This window comes from Hippocampus zosterae, chromosome 12 (assembly GCF_025434085.1).
Source record: "Hippocampus zosterae strain Florida chromosome 12, ASM2543408v3, whole genome shotgun sequence".
NCBI lineage: Eukaryota > Metazoa > Chordata > Actinopteri > Syngnathiformes > Syngnathidae > Hippocampus > Hippocampus zosterae.
In genome coordinates this window covers 9,802,224-9,826,262 of record NC_067462.1, presented here as the reverse complement: position 1 = coordinate 9,826,262, position 24,039 = coordinate 9,802,224, and the positions used below count along the sequence as shown (strand labels likewise).

General features: G+C 42.3%; 2 protein-coding genes across 5 annotated transcripts in view; both read right to left on the bottom strand.

Moving 5' to 3' along the window:
* The window catches only part of mid1 (midline 1), a 36,819-nt gene extending 20,094 nt beyond the window's left edge, over positions 1–16,725 (bottom strand). The window contains exon 1 of one of the 4 annotated variants that reach the window (XM_052082560.1): positions 16,559–16,725. The gene's annotated coding sequence lies outside the window, so the exon portion shown is untranslated. Of the gene's footprint in view, positions 1–2,868; positions 3,068–6,048; positions 6,256–10,541; positions 10,602–16,558 lie in introns of those variants that run through there. The other 3 variants (XM_052082563.1, XM_052082562.1, XM_052082559.1) reach the window with 3 other exon arrangements.
* A 6,561-nt stretch (positions 16,726–23,286) lies between these two features.
* Positions 23,287–24,039, bottom strand: part of gpm6bb (glycoprotein M6Bb) — a 223,063-nt gene continuing 222,310 nt past the window's right edge. The window contains exon 8 of the mRNA XM_052082589.1: positions 23,287–23,296. Coding sequence (XP_051938549.1) covers positions 23,294–23,296 — 3 coding nt within the window. The 3' untranslated portion in view covers positions 23,287–23,293. The remainder of the gene's footprint in view (positions 23,297–24,039) is intronic.

Sequence of the window (24,039 nt, the reverse complement as noted above, 5' to 3'; positions counted from 1 at the left end):
TCTGCATTCCATGTGTGTGGTTGAGGTCGACTGCATAAACTTCCTCTGTGTGACCTGGCACGTGCCAGCAGTAAGGAAAGCACCACGTGTGCACCAGACCATAAGGAACATTTTTTTAAACAATGAGACTTCCAACGTGTTGTTGTTGTTACAGCAACACACTTCAATTTGGAAAAGGCAAACATTAGCAAGGCTTACAATGCTGGGGGAAAATAGGCATAGTGCACCACTATGTGGCTCATTGAATAACTACAACTATTGTAAACCCCAACAGCGAACAGTTGACATTTGGAGTTTACTGAATGCTGACAAATAATATTACAGCACAAATAATTAACAAATATTAATAAATAATATCCATTATGCATAAGATCTACAGTAGAGCTGGACAATGAATTGAATTGAAATCGTATATATATATATATATATATATATATATATATATATATATATATATATATATATATATATACACACACACACACATTCATTTTTGTATTTATGAATTGTCTAGCTAGCTAGGTTTGGTGCTAAGAAGTTCCGTCCACGAGTGTAGGTATCATTGTACGAAACAAGAAAAGTTGAAAGTGATAAAAAGCCACAGATTTGATTAATGTTGTAATCTGATTTATGACTGACTGAATTACATTTATGCCACACTTCTTTGGTAAAAATGTGTGACGTTGTTGTAATGAACTCTTTAGAGACTGCAAGTCAAAGTGTTCAAATGACATAACAACGGCCGTTCATATTAATTCATGGGTCGTTTTAGTATAGGCTTAACCTATAAAGTCATAACATGCAGATATGAATCTGATGTTTATTTTTGTAATAAAAATTAATTTATTGATTGTGTTTGATAAACAAATAAAATAAACATACATGGGAAGACGAGCTCCAAGAAATAATCGCATGCTAAATCGCAATTGTAACATTGAAGAGTCTCCCCCGCCCCCGCCCCAATCATCCAGCCTTGGCTAAAGTCAGCTCGGACAGGTCAGACAAGGGCAGAGCAGTACTCCCTGAACACCCAAGCACATAGCTCTGATGTCATTCCCTCCACGTGGCCTTTGTGGATCGCTATAATACGCCGGGATGTATTAAGCCACATAGCAGTCCTCAAGACATTCATTTCTTTGGTGTGTTGATTTGATTGCTCTCAGCATTTACACTGATAGAAATATGTGGCCATATTGTTCAAATGTAAAGTACTGTAATAAACACTGGAAATAGCGAGAGTCATCAATCCTTCCAATTAATTCCTTGCAATAAAGAAGAATACAGAATCGCATATACCATGCCTCGAGTTATCTCACTCATACTAAACAATGAGCCGCCTCTTGATCACAAACATACAATTGTTGAAAAGCGGCATTCAAATTAAGCCTGTCTTTATAGTAAGATGTTGTATGCCCCCCCCCCCCCCCCCCACTGGTTGAAACACTGTACTGTATTCTGATTAATAATGCATTTATGCGATACGGATTTAGCAGAAAAATCCTTCCGTTTTGATCCATTTCAGAGGCCGGCCATTTTGCCACTTACTGGTGACGGAAAGTGACACCACACTCAATTTGTATTAGCTGAGCCCTTTGGCACTGGAATGTCATTTTCAGTCGACAGCAAGTGACAGTACCAGGCAAAATGCCCCCCCCCCTCCCCTTGAGATGTTTTGTATTCCACGAATAAAATATTACTCACAATTTTGTTTAGATTGTGGGGGCGCAGAGAACATATTGTGAGAAAAAAAAACTTGACTTGCCCTTGAACCCTCCTGTTTTGTTTTAGGGTCAATTTGACACATTGGGGAATGTCTAATGATCCAAAAAGTGTCACAAACGAAAAATTTTCCCGACAACTGCCTTACAGAGGTAATCCTTCATTTAAGTTTGATACTGAAAAAACAACATTTAACTCAACTGGGTCGATTTGACCCGGTAGCATAACACGAGGGTTAGGAGTCTTCGATGAACCATAGATTTAAACCCAGAACCCCAAACCTGTGGCCGGACATGCAAACCACTATTCCTCTGCGGCACCTGTGGTGGTCTCCAATCTTGCAGATATCACAAATTCTGACCTCGCCCTAACATTCACTCCTAAAAGAACCTAACCACACATGCGTTTCCATGGCAACGCTGGTCCCAGAGGCCTTCAAAAGGAACAACACACTCTTGGGAAGATGTCAAACATTCCTCCTCACAGAAAAGAGATAAGTAACCAATTAGCAGGACAAAGCGCACATACCAACTGCGGCGTCCCGCTTGTGTTCAACGTCGAGCTTATAAGTCGAAGTATCCATGTACGCAGTAATTAAGACATCCCTCTCGGTGTCAATCAAAAGTGACTTATCAGTGAGGGGCATTTAGCAGGTCGGCAGGTAATGCTTGAAAGGCTGCTTTGTGGCTCTTGTACTGAAATCCATAAAGGAACTTTTCGTGTGGTAACTAAGAGAAGAGTAAGCCTTCACATATTTACAAGCTGATTTCTTTCTTTTACTTTTTTATCTACCTTATTTTCTGTCAAATTACTACTGTATATGTTTTATGTTCAATAAACAAACAAACCAAACCAAAGCTCCATTCCATATGGGAAACAACTGCTCTGTTTTTTTTTAACAAGCGGGCTGCTCCACAAATAGATGCTTTGACTGTGTGGAAAAGTTCCATCGCACTTTGATGCTCTAAAATCCCCCCGACGGTCTTCCCGCTTAGTCATCCCCCCCTCCCCTGTCCCTTTGGGGAAGCGTTCTGATTAAAAAAAAAAAATCACCACGGAGTCAGTCAACGCGGCCCTACCGTGTTTAAACACGATCTGATGTTGACTCAGTGTTTCCTTTTCATGCATGCATGCACATAAACGACTTACCCGACTCATGATGGCATCCATCAATAGTCGAGGAAGAGAGCCGTAAAGGGTCTCACACGCACGTAGCAGAGAGGAGCGATTGACTGCGTCAACTCTGTCCACTCCTCTTCCGTGACTATCCGGCCTTCTCTGACAAGCAGGCGGATCGAAAATTTCCAGTCAGCCTCTCAGTCCTCTCGATGTGTCAGCCCGCTTTTTAGGCACGCAGGCCTGAGAATCGCAGCGCCGGCCAATAGTAGCAAGGAGGGGGCAGAGCATGGAAAGAGGCCATAACTCTCCACAAGCATGTTTATGTCATTTGAATCGACCAAATCCACATCAGCACCGAGTACATTAAGGGACACATTTGTCTAGACGTGTACTGTGACAATGATGATAGACTTTAAATTGTTAAGTATTTATCGCCTTGATCGTTGCGCTTGGAAATGACAGGGTACTTGAGTCAATGGCTGTGCACTGAGCCTGATCGGCAGACACTTATCATTTCAAATAATAAGCTTGGCGCGTTGGCGTGTCTGATGCAATTTATCCGCTTAACCACCTAGACTGCGTATATGTTGACATTTTATGTTTCTGTAACATTAATCCCGTTCAACTAGTTTTTGAGTTGTTTGTTTTTAATATGAATATTTATTGTTGGCACGGTGGTCGCCTGGTTAGCACGTCTGCCTCACAGTTCAGAGGTGCAGGGCCTTCCTGGGTGGAGTTTCCGTGTTCTCCCCTTGACTGCGTGGGTTTTCTCCGGGTATTCCAGTTTCCTCCCACATTCCAAAAACATGCATGGCAGGTTAATGGAACACTCGAAATTGCCCCAAGTTGTGAGTGGAAACGTAGATGGTTGTTCGTGTATGCGAGTCCTGATATTGGCTGGCAACCGATTCAGGGTGTCCCCCGTCTACTGCCCAAAGACAGCTGGGATAGGCTCCAGCACACCCGTCGATCTCGTAAAGAGAGGCGGATTAGAAAATGGATAGACGGATTAATATTGATTACTGCTTTATCGTATTTTTGCTTTAGTTGCCTTGAAGCACTTTAATATGTGTTCAAGGCAGTTGGATATAAAAATGTGTACAATTTAAACATTTAAAAATATTCTTCAAAAATTGTGAAAAAAATATAAATGTATTTTTGATTTATTATTATTATTTAGATTTTACACAGTCATTTGAGGCACTTCTGGTCGGAATAATTCAAATTGGAGCCTTGGAATTCACCCGAAGTGACTGCTTAAAACTAAAATAGATAACTTTGTGTCCTATTCTGGGCATGGGTCCTTAATTGAGACTTTTTCCTACATACTAGCATGATTTAGATGTCCGTCCGACTTGGTTTAGGTCAGTGAATCTGACGTAAGCGGCTAATTTTATTGACCCCATTTCACAAGGTACTTTTGAATGAGTTTGATTTACTTTGTGGACCCTAAAAATAACCACACACATTTGCACCAGGATACACTGACCTATAAAATAAATGGTGAGTTGTCAGGCACATTGAGGCCCCCAGAGAGTCATTATTTCATTAGGAGAATAATCCAATAAAACATTTCAGACACGCGCAGACATCAGTGTGACTACGACAAGCAAACTGATAGGTCTGATAGGCCTCCCATTTGAATTCTACTGCAGTCGGTTCTATAAAAGTCACTGGATGCCGTTGATGTTGATTAACTTATTATTGATTGGAAGCGTTAGCTTCGTGATTGATTGGTGTCTGGGGTGGGCCACGCCTCTCGGCCAATTGCCATCTGACCGAAGCGCTCTGTGACCTTGCAGAGGACAATCTGTATTCATGAGTGATGGACGGAAGAACCATAAAAGCTGCTTGATGTTGCAATACAAATATAAAGTACAAAAATTGAAGTGAGCAGTGGTCTGATCATATTCGCGGTCAGAAGGATTTGTATCACTGAAGTAAGACCCAAGCCTGACACATTTAAAATGGTGAAATGTAATTACAAAGGTCGAAATAACTTTTTTTCTCACCTTTGTGGAGCAGCTTTGCTAATAATTGACTTCATTTGGGGAGCAACAACAAAACTGTGACAATATGACAATGTGTTGAATGGACATTTGACAAAGCTAAATCACTTTAAAAAGAAAAAACAAAATTATAAGATCGACTGAAATTAATTTTGTAAATTGCACTCTCTCTGTGTTGCTTAAATTAGTTTGTTTTGCTCTTTTAACGATTGTTCTCAAATTTTACATGACAACAAAAGTCTGACTTGTACCACTGAGGATCTAACTGTCACAAGTGCACTAAATATGCGCAGATTTCACCTAAACTTTATAGTGTGGGTGAAGATCGAAAACAAACTATGAGGGGCACAGAAGCAACCTTTTCAAAATGGCAACCGGAGATAGACAAACAATTTAGTACCTTAAAGAGCCATATACTCCGAAACATACAGGAGATCTGCCATTTTCAGTTGCAAAGGCAATTTTCAGGTGATGTAGGCCTTTTCCATAACTCGCAATACGGGGGCATTGATTGGAATCGCTGTCAAATGGGAATCATGTACTGCCCCGGAAGACAAGTGGGTCACACTATACTGCAAATGATAAATATGGTAGACTGCAATCAAAAGTTAGGCTATAAACAGAAAGGAAAAGATCCATCCACTGTACGGCGAGCATACGTTTGGTCACATGAGTGACGAAGCGTCATCAGAGAATGCAGTACTCCATTACAGCAGAGACGCGTTGTCTGAAACTTGTCTCCAGTTGCCGCCAGCCGCTTGCCATGTCTTGACGGTGCGGAAAAAAAGTACCCAAGTCAAATAAGACTGGCACGGCGACAGTATTTGGAGAAGTTTTCAACTCTGGCCCGGAGCCTGTGCACAATTCTCTCTCCACCCCACCCTCCCTCTTCCACTATGCAACTTTTGGAGTTAGGATGGAACAACTCAGAATGACCTTGTCATGACAGCCAATAGCATCTCCGCACTGCGAATGAGGTGTAATAAAATCCGGATGCAGCCCGCGGGGTCGGTGCAAGTATGAAAACATGTGCGTGCACTCAAAACAAGTGCAATTTGGAGGAATGTTATGGCAGTGTGTCCGTTTCGCACGTTAACCACTGGCATGATAATGACGGCAGCGGAGTGCAAAAGGTGAACGCGATGGATGCACTAAAACTATGACACTCAATGGAAAAAAAAAAAACTAGACGGTCCCTTACCTTACTGCGAGTCAGTCAAGTAGCCGGGCCACAGATGAACACAGTAAAGTGATTCCCTCTCACAGCTTGCTTTTGGAAGCTTTCTCTATGCGCAAACTGTCTTACTTAGTCTCAGCTCTATCTCTCTCCCCCCAAGAAAAAAAGCCTCCTCACACTGCCTCTAATCCTCTCAGCGAAGTCAGGGCCGCTCCAAATGCTTCAACCAGACTTCTCTGTCTTTTTTTCAGAGTGTTTTGTTTTGGGCGATTATTTTGTAGGCTGGGATCATTAACTTTGTCCCATGAGAACATGATAAAAGAACCTCCTTCCCGTGGGACGCTGTCAATCACGCGTGAAGATGTGGAGGAAGGATTGGCCACAGGGGGACTCAACGTGATAGATGGGATGGGTGGGCAAGGGGGTTGAGGTTGTATGGTGAGGGGGACACAGCTGAGCCTCACGCACCAACATTTGTAATCGACTTGTACTCGCTAAACAAGCACAGGACCGAGTAAAAACGTCAAATGCGGCTTTTGAAAGAATTTGTCTTCTTTTAGTGGTTTTTAGCGCAGTCTGGACACTCAGCGCGGTGAGCGAAAGCAGAGAACATAAAGCTCTCGTTGCCATGACGTTGCGGCGGGAGCGACGACGCATCCCGGGGCCGCAGCCAAACGCCACTCGGATCTTTTCACTGGTGGACCTTCGCGCTCGGTGGTGGCGGCCTGTTTGTTTCTCGCTGCAGCCTCCCGCTGTCTGTCACTGGCAGCCTCCCCGTAGCATTACGGGCCAATTTGAACTCGCTAAAACATGTTTGTAAAGACACATTTAGGGGGTAGCACAATACCTGAAGAGGGGGTCACTCGGCTCCCAGTGACCGCAGCAAAACTCCACCCCCTTGCGGAAACAATAAATGAATTAAGGAAGGGCCTCTGGTGTTGTGACTCCTTAAACACCCTGGCACGTCGGTGGATTTTTAAGCAGCAGGAGTTGCAAAAACAGCAAACATCCCATGGGGGGCAAATGGCGCAGTGCCCCTCCAGATCCAGCAGATGGCACTGAAGTGAAAAAAAGTTTTTTAATAAAAGTAGCGTTTGCGCAATTCCTTAAATCGTGCTCTTTACTAGAGTTGGGACAATTAATCAGTACTATTCGGCTATGAAATTAATCGTTTAGAGCGTAGAACTGAAAATTCTTCAAATAGTTTTATTTTAGCCTCTCAAAAGTAAATATGCACATATTTCTGTAGTCCTTTATGAGAGTAAGTTCTCATCTTTTGTGTCGAATCAAACATGAGACATTCACTTTTACTTTGGAAAAACAATGAACAAGATTTTCTTTCTATCAAAGACCAAATCAACTGGATAGTTGTGTATTTTCGGCACTATCAAAGATAATGCCCTGTTTTATGAAAATACAAATTTGTTTCTCATCCGATTCTTCGGTTAATTGGAAAAAATAATCAACACATTAATTGATTATTACAATTGAGCCCGTTTCAGCCCTACTACTTACTTAACTGCATCGGAACCTTTTTAGAATTGGGGCAATTATTAGCAGGGAGGCCTTTATCAAAAGTATAAACAACAAAAAGTGAAACAGACAAAGGCATCAGCTGTCATAGGGAAGGCAATTACAGCCAGTCCATTTGAGCTGAAGCATCAATTTGTTGAAGTAGTGGACCACGTAGACGGCGATTAATTGAATTCCATTTCTGACATTTGCAACCGTGAAACCTCGTTACAAATACAAACACACCTTACGTCGCCACCGTAGGAACGGGACTCCATCGTAAACACAGGACTGAAAAGTGGGATGGATCGGTTGGATAGTTCAAGATACACTCCCCACAGAAATGCCAAGAATGTATACCATACCTAATTAGACGGAGATGCTTGGTGGACAGAGTGCTGCTTAGCAAAATGGTTGATGCCCTACTAATTTGGCAATATAAAAACAACTCCGCACGCATTAGTCACTTTTCATTCACATCACTCCCACCAATAATTTGCAGCCATGAAATTGACTTGAAAGTGTCACCACTGCTGCCCCCCAGCTACAAACATCCATAAATTGTCTCTGAAGAAATGACTGGGAAAATCTCATAGGCAGATTCATCTCGGTGCAATAAAGTGCAATAAGACCGCTGACATTTACATTTGGAGCACGAAGGCTTTTGAGGCCACAGGGGAATCCGGGGAGGTCAAAATGTCTCGCAACGGCTCAGGTCAGTCCAAAGTCACGTTCCAATTTGGACTCAAATAAAAAAATGTTTGCTTCTGCTTTCAAAAAAGGAAAAAAGGATCACCTGTATTTTGCGGTTTTGGGAGCTGTCCCCACCTCACCCTGTGGAAACCCGACCTGATCCAATGCCAGGTTTATCTGGCTGGAGAACTTTTATTCTTGTGCATTCCTGCGCCCAGACAGTAATTATGTGCCCAAACCAAAACAAATATGATCTACTCTGCACAACCAAACGTTGGACATCTACTGTGTCACATTTGATCAAGTCTCGACACAGACAAAATTGTTTTTTTCTTTCTTATTTGAGTCATTGTGAGTGAGCTCGGGACTCATATTTTCACTCCTAATCAAATCCAGAGGTTGCAAAGCTGACAAAACCAATACCGTCTTTTATTCATATGAGCCGCAATCAGAGTGCTGACACGCGTGCTATTCTAATCCCTATAAAGACGGAGAAACAGTAATAAAAAAAAACCTCCCTAATCAATAAGTAACATGGCTGTCAAAGCGTTGAAAACAAATGAATATTCATAGAGCTTAAATAAGGCCACTCGCAGCCTGGAGCGAAAAGCTGTGTCTGCCAGTTGGCACATGAAGACTGGAAAGAGGCCAGAAAACCCCACCAGAAAGGCGCTGATAAGGAGCAGGAGAAGAAAAAAGTAGGAATTTCAAAAGCAAATACAATGCTACGTAAACTTTGATCCATGTGGGTTGAGAAGAAATGAAGATATCACAAGGGATCAGACCGGCCTCCGATAGCTACAAGATACATTATCACAAAAACAATACATTTCGCATTTTATTTCAGTACAGTCGTAAGCAAATGGAAGTTGAAATGCATTGTTCCAAGCTTCAAGATTGCTTCTATATAAAGGTTGACGAGGTTGAAAACACTGAAAACGTTTGAGAACAGCGATTGGACTTAAAGTTTTCAGCACATGAAACTAACTTTGGAAAAGATAATCATGGAATGCTTATGATCCAAAGCATACCACATCATAGTGGAGGCAGTATTGTGGCACGGGCATCATTACTGTTTGCGGATGACCATCCATCGGTTCATCAGCCACACCGCTTATCCTATTCGGGAGTACGGCAACCTGAAGCCAATCAAAGCTGATTTACACGCCCTGAACTGGTCTTGCTAACCAAAACAGCAGCACCCGCCGAGGCATTTATGAATTTGCCCAGTTACGCATATTTTGGGGAACCATATTTATCTTTTTTTATTTTTTATTTTTTGCTATTTATGTGCTCAGACCAAAGCCATGTGTCATCTTGTCAAAGGCAGGTGCCTACTTTTGGAATCTTCGGCCCAAGTAATGATTTTGAAGTGAAGGGAGGAGCTTCATTTTGTCAGGTCATAGCCCGGAAGTGTTTTCCCGACTATCACCTTTGTCTCATTTTAACGCACGAGTTAAGACATATTGTTTTGCCTGGAGAGTGGTCAAGAATAGATAGATCCGCCGGTGCACTTCCAATCGTTTTACTGTGCATAAAGAAAAGAAACAACTTACGCACGAGCACATTTGCACAAGAACTGATGATAGCCGCAACTCATGCTGAGTCACTCAACGTGCAGAATTATTCTCCGGCCAACTCTACACTCACATTGGCTAACACCCACTCACCGGCCAGGCCCCGCCTTTTAAAGTCATACACACTCAAAGTCACAGCTACTACAGTACAACACGAAGATGGCAAACCCAAGCGAATAAAAATCATACCTGCACATCACATGAATGTTATTGAGTTTAATAATGAAAATCTATTTTTATCCTATTTCTCAATTAATCGAGAAGATAATCTGTTGGAGACTCGAATATTCGATAAATGCAATTAGCATTCAATCCACGACGTTGTGTGAGTCCATGTTTCTGTTGCGATGGGACCACTTTATTCCGCAGTCGGTCTCATTTTGCCACCGTTTCACAACAATTACTCATAGTGGTCATTTATATTTGGGACCACTTTATTCCGCAGTCGGCCTCATTTTGCCACCGTTTCACAACAATTACACATAGTGATCATTTATATTTTCCTTTAAACTCCACTTTCACATGACAGGCATTGTAATATACTGATAACTTTCTTTAATTATATCCTAAAGATACAAATGAAGGCCTCCAGCCACAAAAACACATAGCTTGACCTTTGTACCATACATACAGTTCCCATGACATCAAGAAGGTCGAGTCACATTCGATTGAACAGAAAGGCACACACACGAAACAACATCATCATTCTTGAGCCAAAAAGCAAGCCTGACTTACTGTACTGTGATGGGCGTGATCCACAGAGGAAGCGATGCGCAGGCTGAGCTTCAGAAACGACTCCAAGAGCACATGGATGACAGACAAAACAAAACATACACACACGCACACACCCAGAAACGCCCCACCCTGAACCTGCCCCGGGCCACAGCCGGAGGCTCACGCAAGCGGAAAACGCGGCCTTGGAAGCGTCACTTCCGCGGGGCTTGCCCCATGCACTCTGTGCCCCAAACACCCCTCCCATACTCAAGGGTAAGACAAAGGGGTAGCAAATGGGAACATAAAGCAATTGCAGGGAAGAGGAGTGAGAAGGGGGGGGGGGGATGCATAAACCTGGCAAACAGATGGGATCGGTCTCCAGGGCTGGGCGTGCGCTGTCACATGTGTGCATCATATGGGAAACTCCATCATCATCAGAGCATGGGTGGGGGTAGGAGGAGAGAGCCGGGGGGTGGGGGTGGGGGGTTGATTTTGCATATGCTCAGAAGCCTAATTGACTTTTAGGCATCGAGGATGTCTTTTTTTCAGCACAGACGCCGGGCGTTTATTTAACGGGAGCCGCCCCCTTTATCTTGACGATAAGTAATGAGACCAAAAATGCGCCCTCCTCCTCGGCGACGCAGGTTCAACATTTTAATTGCTTTCCTCCCTCTGGAGGGGGAAGGTGGGGCTCGGCATCGGCAAGACGCAATCAAAGCAAACAATCCGAAATAAATGAGGGCGATCAAAGCCGAGCCAATTTCCACACACTGTAATTGACTTTTCCCCGGCAGCGAGCGGCAAGCGGCAGCGAGGCACTTTGATGGCATTAAAGGTGCCATCACATCAGCCAGTGAAAGAGAGAGAGAGAGAGAGAAAGAGAGAGAGAGAGAGAGAGAGAGAGAGAGAGAGAGAGAGAGAGAGGAGACAGTACCAAAGGGATGGTGACGTGCGCCGCTGTGGGTGAACCTCAGTGGAACCTCAAGAGTCATTCCATCCATTACCCTCATGAGTTTAGCCAGGTTGAGGGAAAAAAAAACTAAAACAGCTAAATAACTAAAATAATAATACAAGTAAATAGTGTGCCGGGTCGAAGAAGAAAAAAACAAAGCAATTAATTATATATCCCATGAATGTAATATTGATTAGTGCAATATCATGAATCTATATTACAACATCACTTGATGGCAGAACTACTCTGTAAAAAAAAATAAAAATGAAAAACTGCCAGTCAATCAGTAAAATAGTTTGACTTAATTTTCATTTTATTCTCTTTATATCTTTATGACAGTTAGGAATGTGAAAACATTAAAGCCTGTGAGGCAAATCAATTCCATTTACATGAGAAATTTGATTCGAAAAGGGTCATGTCATTCAGCAGGAAGCGAGATAGCCAACTTCCACATATGTCTAAAGCATTTAACTTTGTCTTGAGGAATTCAACGAAAGGAAAACAACCTTAAATCTCCTCTAAAATGAAAGGGGTTGCTCCGGTCCATGCGTCACAAACTTCCATGTATAACAGCTAGCTCGTTTTTGTGTCATTCCACTCAGTTCATTAGTTTTTATGAAGTCCTGCTGGCACAAAGAAAAACCCTGCATAAATCTAATAAACGGACCCGGGGAGCGTTAATAAATCCATTTATGCGGGGAATTTACCTTAAAAAAGGGGATTGCAGCAGACGTATTTCAAGGTCGGATTGAATCGCATCTACAAGAGTGTCGCAGAGAGCAAAGAAACAAAACGTTGTCAAGAAAGAAACAAACGTGGTCAAAGACCACATTTCAAGTCAAGTCAAGTCAAAAGTATTTATAGAGCACTTTCAAACAGCCATCGCTGCATACAAAGTGCATTTGTTTGAACAGACAAAATAATTGTATATAAGCAGTTGTATGCTTAATTTGAGTGAAAGCGACTTGGGCGTATTATTACACTGCTTGACAACAACACAGCTTTTGGAACGGCAGGGAAAAAAAAAAAAAGAGACTGATTCTTTTTGAAAGGCGCCTGCTACATTCTTTGCTGCTTGGAGAACTTTCTAATTGGTTCCAGCAGTTTCTCAGGGGCGTTTAAAGAAGAAGAAGAAGAAGACTGATGCCTTTATTGTAACTTTTGCCGCAAGAGAGATGAAGTCATTGCATGAGTTGGGACGGCACTGTGAGAGAAATCCGCAATTAGAGCAAATTACAGTGCAGTTTAAATCTGAATTGAAATGCGAAAGTAGATTTGAAATCTGGAAAAGTAAACCAGAAGAGACTTTTTTGGGGTTTGTTTGTTTGCTTGTTTTCAAATATTCATGCATCTATGTTTGATAAGACTTTACACATCATGCTTATTACAAAAAAATATCTGTTACATGTCTTCAGTGGAGCATGTTTTGTTTTGTTTTTATTTTGAATACTTTATTATATATAAAAAAATGACGTGATAATTTGCAGGGTAATATATACATCTGTTTATATTTTTAATTTTAAAAACCACAGAAACATTTGGGGAATACTCATTGAAAGCCTTTTTATTGCAGTACATTATAAAGTATTCATAAATTTGAAAGCGGGACATCACTATATTTATTTACGATTTTAGTTGTTTAAGCCGAGTATCTGTGGCGTCGTTTCTGACCTTTGTTTCCAAACATGGCTCCGCGTCATGGTTCCTTATAATGGGAATCGTTCAAAACATGGCATCTTATCTTATGAATGGTGCCAACTATGATTGCTTATGAGATCTGCAATTACGTGGGATGGGCCCTGCTTGTGAGAGAGGAAGTATATGCTCCACATAATCCTCATGAGTACTCCACAACCTTCTACCACCAAAAGAAAGCAGCGTGAACATCTGCTGTGTTCCGCCGTCCACAGGCGTAAAAGCATAAAAAGAGAGCAATCATGTCCGTGGGCACAAGTCCAGATGCTACCAATTGAAGCGAGTTGGAGAAAAGTCTTACGTGCGAGTATCTTTGGTGGCTAAAAATGGCGCCTTAAAGGTGAAACGGTTGTCAGCTTGATCCACGTTCTGTTGTGGATTATCCCCGTGTGTATGAAGATAAACAAACAGTCTCCACGGTGACAAACTGTTCCTTCAAGGTGGTTCAGGACACCTCGGCCTGTGAGGAATTATCTGGCATTTCAAATGGAATAATCGCGAGCGCTTACAGCAGCGGTGTCAATGATAAAAGAATGTTCTGGAGCCGGACAGCTGGCGCTCGGACTAGCACACACGCACACGGGCGGCCCGTTTCCATCCACGCTTATTGGCTTCGACAATGAGGGCAAGAGCGAGCATCCGCTCCCGCCTTTGTCAAAACACGCGGCCCCAGAGAGCCGACAGCTGCTGATGGAGACGCTTTTCGTCCATTAATTGGAAGTTGGGACTGTGAGATGGAGACGTGAGATTAAAAATGGCAAAGTCATCCAAACGATTGTGGATTCAAATGAGCAGCCTTCAGTCCGCAGTACCCGCAACGGAGTATGGGAATATTGTAAGACTCAATTTCAATGTACGATATGCACTCATATACACGTTCGGGCTACTGACTAGTGATGGGTGGAACTGCGCATTTCCTTCACGTTACCATGTTGAACAAAGTCTGGAATTGCCGATATGGGTACCAACATTTTTTATACATGATACCAACCCGTTAGACAATGAAGTAAACCACGACATTGGGGAGTGTCTCTGCGTGCGGCACGTACTGGCTCAGCTTGTGTTCCCTTGGCGTTACTTCATTGCCCTTCTTGAGGCATTTCTTGATGAATTCATTCATACACGAGTGAAAAGGAAATTCTGAACCGATATGCAGGCCGCAATCTTTCCACCTTCGGAGGAGGTCTGCACTCGACTGCGCAGGTGTACCCAATTGAGTAAGCAGGGAGTGCATATATCTTATAAATATCATTCCTGAGCTGCAGAGGATTTTGCCAAGAATCGAGAAAAGTAATTAAAAAAAAAACTGAGGTGGGGGAGTTTGAGACAGAGCAGCAAAAACAGATGCTGGAGTAAAGAGGTGACACACAAACTCGTTGATGGTTATTTTGCACAATACTGGATTTCTGACATGATATTAACTATATTTTCTAAAAAAAATAAGGTTCTAGACACCCCACAAGATTCAATATCCTTATCAATTTGCCTTGAGTCTATATGTTAGCATACCGATGGTTAGCATATTAGCATTTTATACTTTCTCAATTGAAAGAGTAGCTGACTGCAGGCACAATCCATCCATCCATCCATCCATTTTCCGAACCGCTTGATCCTCACTGGGGTCACGGGGGGTGCTGGAGCCTATCCCAGCCGTCTTCGGGCAGTAGGCGGGGGACACCCTGAATCAGTTGCCAGCCAATCGCAGGGCACACAGAGACAAACAACCATCCACGCCCACACTCACACCTAGGGACAATTTAGAGCGTCCAATCAGCCTGCCATGCATGTTTTTGGAATGTGGGAGGAAACCGGAGCACCCGGAGAAAACCCACGCAGGCCCGGGGAGAACATGCAAACTCCACACAGGGAGGCCGGAGCTGGAATCGAACCCGGTACCTCTGCACTGTGAAGCCGACGTGCTAACCACTGGCCTACCGGGCCGCCGCAGGCACAATATAACACCCTGATCAAACATTAATTGCACTTTCTGTAGGCCTACTCCGTTGCTATTTTGTCAAATCGTAGAATGCCATCTGATGTCATGTTACTATTAACTCCGTTGTCATTAGAAGGAGTAGCCTATCCGAAGGGAACTGAGCAAAATTCTTATTGAGCTGATTTCTGTACACACTCTAACCATCTGAGCAGATATTTTGCACTTAAAATCCTGTCCATATGCTTCACAAAAATTAACATTGTGACTCTGCACAGGTTATTAGCAAGCTAGCTGTGAGCAATCTACAAAGTACCTGTTAGCATTGAAATAGTTTTCGCTTTTGCTAGGTTAAAAGTTAACCAAGCTCAATTCCTTCATAATCCATACCTGTCAACTCATACGGTTTAGCCATAGTTCATACGGATTTTGTGGTGAATCTTAATGGCCGTATCGCACAAATCATACGGATTCTGAAAATTTCCGTTTTGGTGAAAAAAGTCACGCGGGAATACAACTCTGAACGCAGTAATGCCACTAAGTAGAATGATGGTTAGACATTAATCATCGTATTATGGAGATCTACAATAAATATCATTGAACATTTCGTGGGGTTTTTTTCTGCCGTTATTTTGACATATAAAATGCTTTGGTATGTTATAAGGATTTGTTGATCTTTATAGGGATTTTTTTTTTTTTGGGTACTTTATACAGGTTGGCGCTCCGAAAAATTGACAGGTATGATAATCGGTCGCAAAAGGTTATGGGCTATATTTAAATTATTCCTATTAATTTTTTTAATTGTATTTTCCACAACTAAATCAAACCGTTCAAAAACACACCCATTCCAACAGTTGAAGTCATCATCATAATCTGTTTAAATCGCATCTTAATTGAATTGTACTTGCACACCAACGTTATTTTGCATGAATCTGACAAAACGAACATTTCAACCAAATAATTTGCTCCTACAAAGCAGTAGTTTGGTGTACAAGACAGTAACAGTGATGAGCTAAAGTACAAACAAGCCCGAGCTCGTTTTTTGTCCTTTTTTTTTTGACCGCACATCCTGCTTCCTTTTACGCCCCCCCCTCCCCTTACACCACAACACATGATTATTACTTTGCAGCACCTTTTCAAACCACCGCAGAGCCACAGCCGCTGTGCCTCAATGCATTTGTGCATCTAAATAAAGTGTTTATGTCGGCTGTCATCATTTCCATAAATTAGCATCCAAGTATTAGGGGATATAAAAAGACTTGAAGTGTGGCTGCAGCTGTATTTGGATTTATGCATGAGGATTTATGCCCTCACAGTCACCTCAGCCTCACTAGCTTGGCTAGTCTGTAAAGTGGAGATAAAAGACCTGCGCTTAATTTGGATAAACTTGCTGCCAGTGGATATTTTGCTCTCCCTCACTCTCTCTCTCTCTCTCTCTCATACTCTATCAGATCTTACCTGCTTCCCCATGGCTGCAGTGCTAAGTGTTCCTCCCTGGTGGATAGAGAGCTGAGAGAGTGCAAGCGTTAGGCAACAGCTGCTGTGATTCCCAGAGGTAAACAAGGCAGGAGGCAGGAGGTGGAAGGTGTTCTGCCTTTGCTCTTATACACTCCCATAATCGGGGGCGTGTGTGTGTGCATACATACTTGGCTGTCATCTCTGCTGCAGGTTTACACAGGAGCATGAAGAGCCCCCAGGGGCGGCAAAGTGCCTTAACCCTTTGCTGGAGGAGGCGGGAGAACAGCAGGCTATCACAAATATGATCAAATGCATCAGATGGATATGTTGGAGTTGGACCTTGGGCGAACATTTGAAAGGGTTTTTTTTTTAAGCATATGTCGGAATAAGTTGAGCACCATTATCAGTAAAATGTACAGTAAAGACATTCAATCTTAACAATCTAGTCAGCTGGGATAGGCTTCAGATAACCCGCGATTAACGGCAACTAGCGCGATATAGAAAATGGACGGGTGGAGCTACCATTCAACTATCGCATCAAAAGGACGAAGCAGAAAAGCTACGTAGGTTCATTATGTGGCACACAGATGTTCTTGACCCTCACCCACCAAAAAAAAGAGTGAAATGTTTGTGTGGAACTCAAATGTGATGTTTATAAACAGGAAAGTAGACAGGCAAAATGAGAGGAGAAAAATGAAGCTCAAATTGAGAAGTTGCCAGGAGCCAGCAGGCTGGAAGTTACAGGGAGCAAGTATTTAAGGTTTTGGTTTTCTCCACCCTAAATGACCATTCATTCCGTGACATCCTGACTCACACACACACACACACACACGCACACAAATCCCACGCTTGCAATAATGACATCACATTTGAGGAATGTGCTGTTCATCCCTCAAGTTTGGAAAGTCAAAGCAAGAGTTCTAACGGTCACAGACCATAATTGTAATCTCAAAAACGATGCACTCATCAATTAGTTCTTCTGATCTTTTTTTTTTTTTTTTTTAGTAACGGCTATGGAATTTTGTTCAAAATTAGTAGGGGAATGAAAGAAAATAGTACAGAGGGACATTATATTTATCCGTAAAGAACAGAGACGTATTTTTATAAGAGGCAAACAGATTTTTTGGGGGGAAAAAAATGTCTCTGTTGATATTTTCATAATTTCCAAAGGGAAAACTTGTTTGGAAATTGACAGTGGTCTGTGAGCTCTGTTATATTTGAGATCCTCATCTTGTGAAAATATTATGTTCTATGTGGTTTCTAAACTCCCCCTTACGGATTCGTCTGGAGCCGTGTTAGTTTTGGACACGGGTGCTGTAACGCATAGCGCAGCCATGAAAGTGAATAACCACACTTGATGAAATGCTCAACATTTTTAGCCTCACAGGTTCTTTCTGCAGTATCGATGACTGCCGCTTGGGAGGTACGCTTATCTGGATTTTTTTTGGTCTCACTAATGTTGTAGAATGGAAATACAGTACACCCCACTTGGTGAAATCCTAGTTAGGGTGAACGGTAACATCCAGTCGGGTCCCTCGGCAAGACCCTTTCCACCATATGCCGATTTCAAGCCACTGCCATTCCCAAGCCTGGATGAAAACATCATGCGAGTGACTCACATTTGCAAACACTGACCGGAGATACTTGCTTTTTCTTCTTAAAAAATGTTGGTCAAACAATTAATATTGTTTTTATCCACAACTATATTGACAACCCGGTAACTCATTTCTTTGTAGCACGAAACACAAACATGAAAACACATTCCGACCGAGATTCAGATGAGGATTTTGTGATCGTTTGGCCGCAGTGTTAACCAGAACCCAACTGTGCTAACCCTGGAGAATGTGGGAAGAAGCCAGGTTATGCATACAGGATGGCCAGAGCCAAGATTGAAAGCCCCGAACGTCAGAACTGTGAGGCAGACGTGCTCATCACTCGTCGAATGTGCTGTCTTGCAAAAGAAACACATGGGTGTTTAATCAAAAGGAATGTTTTCACAAATGGCGCCAAGAGTAGCGATGCCTTGTTTGAGTCGAGCAGGCCAACATTTGAATGTATTCTTTCAAACCACCTATGCATCGTAATTAAATCCGTCCATCGTCTTTAATATAAATACCTCTATTGTTGCGCAGACACATCGCTCTAAAGATAGCAACTGAGACGGACGGATCTTTCGCTCTCAGCAATCCATCAGGTAGGATAATGGCCGCCCGGAGATACGACCGGAGTGATGAGCGCTTTTTCCCCGAACCGCGATTGCGGCGCCCATTCCTGTGTGCTGGCTGGCAAGCTGTGCTGGCTCAGGGCTTTTGACACGGTGTGGGTGGGCGGAGCGAGACGGTTTTGGTGGCGTGGTCGCAGATGACCTGCCGCAGGTCACAATGGAAGACGGACCATTATGAATCACAGATGATTTTTTTTTTACATGACCCGGTACATGGAAATGAATGATGTGGATGGCAAATATGGAAAGAGCGGTAGAATACATCACTAAGCAGTACAAAAGTACTGATATAAACAACGGAGGGAGGGGGTGGTGGGGGGGGGGGGGATTATGATCATTTAAGTTGCCCATTCCTGTTCTACTCTAGAGCATTTTTTCTTATTACACCCTTAACAATACAAAACTCACTTGTATTCTTTGGCGTTCGACTCAGCATGACTTAGATTTGCTCTTGATTTTACTGCTTGGTGCTTTCTACCGCCTTTATTACCGATTCCTTACTGTTTATTGTGTATGTTAAATCGCTCCATGTACAGCACATTGTATGCAGCGATGGCTGTTTGAAAGTGCTCTATAAATACTGTTGACTTGACTTGACTTAACCCAGTGCTGGGTCCGAAACGGACCGAGACAATGATGAGTTATTTATACCCAGCGTGTTGAGTTAAAGATTTGAGCCAGTTGGGTCGAGATTTTGATCGCACAAGGTGTAAAAACTATCCATACTAATGAGTTAAAGACACCCAAAGAATTGTATTTCCACAGCATAGCTGTTGTGAAAATAGCACTGTACTGACATGACTGAATCGTGTCTGTGTGAAGGGGCATATATTGTCAGATCGGCATTGACAAGGCACAGCAGTGATGTAAATTTTAGAAACTGTTGCAAAGTCCGTCAAGCTTTCAGAATCCACAAAGGCTTCCATTTATAAATATTATCCAATCTTTTATAAAAATAAAAAAAGCATGTTTCAGACAGATGTGGTCAGAAGGTGGTGCAATAAGTCTTTGAAGGCTAAATCCACCATGACAGAGTTAACGCGCAGAGATTGCAGAGTGCAAGTGAGAAGAGGACAAAAGAGCGCAATGACGAATTCCTGTAAAACTAGCTTGCACCGCTTTTGGGTTTGTTTGTTTTTTTTTAAAACCACTTTCATCACGCAAAAAAGAAACGGGCCTTCATGTACCAGCTGAGCGTCATTACAATAGCTGGCTACGTTTGCTAGCACCTCAAAAAGTAACTGTCGGAGACGACGTGGTGCCTTCGGTACGTCAGTGCGACGGTCAAATTGTGGCAGTTATCTCGCCATACAATACAATTCAGAGTGACAGCAATATGTTTTGTGAAGAAATTGTTGTAACATTGACATTTCGGCAGCACTGACCGATAGAGAATTTCACAATGTAGCATACTTATAGCAGCAATCATGGAGAAGAAATGGAAAAAGTCCACAAAGTGACTGGAGATGTAGTCTCCTGTCCATGACAATATTCAGAAAAAAAATTACATATGATGTTACATTTATTACATGTGTATTATTATGTGCAGTAAAAAAAATGTGATTGTTACAGTTATATATTTAGAGGAATGTAGTTATATATCGAGAGGTATTACAGCAAAAGGTTGAGCTGATGTTGTACACAGCACGACTGTCGTACACAGCCTCGTCTATAATTTGCCAATTTGATCACATTTTAAACATCTGATAGAATCTCTGTGGAAAAATGAAACTACCACTTACACGAGGCCCAAATGCTGACTGTCTATGTCATACTGTGTGTCCTCCAAAGGCATCACCGGAGGAATACATCTGCCGTCTTGCAATCCAACGTCTGCACGGACAAGCCTGTTGATAAAGGAGACATTAGTGAGAGGCCAAAGAAATGCTCAGTTGATGTCCCGATATGGCAGACAACTTGATGTGTAATCGGGCAAATCCATGCTGCATCTACCGTTAAAGAGACACGATAATAGCATCATGTTCGCATTTTGAGTAAGCAACTGAATAGGTTCAGATTGGCAATTTGCTTCAAAGTTTTTTCTTTACAACATGCAAACGCCATGGGCCTGTCCGAGTAGAGATTTGAACCCAAAACCACAGCAGTGCGAGGCAAATGTGCTAACCATGATGTTGCTGTGCTGCCAAGAGAAAACAAAAAAACAAATGAAACAACCAAAAATGAATCTTGGTATGCAAAAGCTGTTCTGCCCTCCGCTGTGATTGGCCAGTTTGTTTTTTTAGGTCAAAAAGATCACTCGAGCCATGCATTTCTCAGCTATGTGGTAACAAGAGTTTTTTCTAGCCAATGAGAATGTTCACGGAGGTCTGAGGCTTGGCAAGATGCCAGTGAAATTCATGCGAACCGATGTGCTTGAAGACTGTCAAACACAATTTGCGAGCATCTTTAGAAACAACAACTGAGCGTTCCAGTGATAACAATCGATCCTGAAAGTCTATTCAGAACTATCAGTACGGTTCCAGTGCAGCTCTGGAGGGGGGAACAATGGGTTGTTCTTTTTTTTTTTTTTTTGCAAAGAATCTGAGGGAGGAAAGTATTTTTGGAGATTGGAGAGACTTCTTTTTCACAGTCCCCGCCTTTGTGTTCTTCCCGGCATTAAGGAAGATGATGAATGAGCAGTTTATTTGCCTTCCCTGCAGGATCCCGTCATGAAATCAACACGTTTTAATGCTTGCTTGTTCAGAAGGGAGTCTGAAGATGTTCTTACTTGGGTCACTTCAACTTTGATGCGTGCGCGCGCACACACTCACACACACACACACACACACACACACACACACACGCACGCGCGCACACACACACACATACGCGCGTGCGTGCGCAAAGCACATGTTCACTCAATCTGCCTGAACTTGTACTCACTTTAAAATGTGCAGGTGGCTTTGTCGGGAAGTTTTGCTGATTCACTAAATTCCTTAATACCGAAAGGAATAGAAGAGGCGGGAGTGTAATTTAAGCTCATCCGTCATCTTGTCCTAAACAACAACTGGAGCAGTGTTTGCATTTTTTTTCCCCCTTTTCCACAGGAATGCACTCAGCTGTAATCATTTCCAAAGGAGGCCTCATTATTAACCGCAGGCACTTTGGTTTACAACTTTCATCTTATTGGGACTCAAGCTGGTGCTTGCTACAAAAGCTCATTCCCCCCCCCCCCCCCCCCCGTTTATATTAAATCTATTATTATTACCATCACACATTATGTTCTTTTTTTATAGATTGGTAAGCACTATTGTCTCAGAATTCCAAGGTTCTGAGTTAGAATCATGGCCCCCCCAAAAATTGTCCATAAGTGAACCGACTTGAATCTGAGAATCTGTGATTTATTTAACCAAATCAAATCGAATCATATCATATCTTTTGGCTTTTTCTCTCTGTGCATGGACGGAGCATGCGGGCAAAAGTGGATAATGTGGCAATTCTACTACTCTCATCACAAAACTAAATGAAACAGGTTGTTCGATAGAACTCAGCAGAAACATACAAGACTCCATTTTCCCGACCCAAAAGCACATCAAAGCTTGTCAATGCGAGTGAATATATTTGAGCTGTATGCTAATTGACCGCAACATGACAAAACGGTGGAACCTCATCTCGATAGCTGTATTATAAACATCTGGATTTTATGATAAATGGGACAAATAACTCAAGCTAACTTGTCCCGTTTTTGAGTGTGGCACGTTGCGCTGCTAATACAATTTCAGGCAGTGAATCATTCACTCTGTGGCCTGCCAAAGAAGTGACACATTGCAATCGAGCCACATTGACCTGCTTCCTTCCCCTCGACGCATCCCCGGAATCCACATCTGCACGTGTTTATATGCACGTCAGTGGAAAAAAAAAAGAAAAATAAATAAATCACGAGTACGAAGCTGACTAAAAGCTGTTGTGTGTTTGGAACAACAAAACCATGACAATGAGCTCCCTCGGTGAGGTCGGCATAAAGGATGAATGGGGACCAAAACAGTATTAGATTCTAAATTAATGAGGCCAGCGTGACGATAATGAAAGGTTGAAGAAAACTAAACAGTGAAACATATGCTAAAAAGTTTGTCGGGAACAACGGCGAGGCATAGCCCTGTTCATACAAGGAACCATTCATTTGTAACAACTTCTCACACTCGGCCATTTGAATGAATTGTGCCACATACATGACTCAATAAGAAGAATCCGCGGCTCATTATACAATGCCACATGCATTCTACTGCAAATGCGTCATGGCTATTATGAATAATATAGGAGCAATCCTCTTGAATTAATCAGCACTTGCGTGTACGGTGGATTAATATTCAAATTTTTATCTTGTGACATATTTCTACACTATACAGTCTAAGCGGTTTAAAATTAACTGGATGGATGATATCTAATTTTTCTCCAGAGCGGCCTGGCCACGCTTTGCCATGGCCTCATTTGGTCTGGTTGTGGTTGCTTCTCCTTTACGACAGGCACCAACAATCAGGCGGGATAAACGGTGAACTGTTTGAATTTCCGATCTACTTGCACAAAAAAATTCAAAAAATGAATCGCACTTGCACGATATGGCGACGTCGCAAATTGCCGGCCATTAAAAGCAAATACGCTTTCACACAGACTTCCCTCTCAGTAAGCGAGACACAGCCACCAAGACATAGCATATGCAGTAAATATGCTGTTTTTACAACAACCGTCAACCATATTTACAATTGCATATGTACCTATGGATTAAATACAAGAAGCTTGTCGTATGCATTTTCAATTTTGAAAGACGAGACTCGATTTCATTCATTAGAATGGAACTGGCATGGAACCATCCACTTGATAGATAACTAGAGAGAATTGATCACATTGTATAAGATGGTGGATTTTTGGGGGGACTTTTTTCCTCTTGTGCAATGTAGCAGTTATATGATGAATAGCAGGCACTATTAGGCAATTGCATGAACTACATGATAACACATTGCAAGCGCATAGGTGCCAGTGAGACCAAATTTGCATTGTACTATTTGGATTGTGGATTATTCCTAATTAGTGTTTTGAATAGTGCAAAATAGCGGTTACAATGAATGACTAACTAGAGGAATAATCACATAAATTATATGAGAAATACATGTGGGCATGGATATTTTTGCCAGTCCATTATTTTTTGGTCTTTGTGCTTACTTATATTGTGAATGGTGGTGGGCAGCATGAATAACAGTCTCGACAAGCCGTGCATCCATTTTCATGGTTGTGCATGGGCTGCACCCTCTCTCAGCTGTTG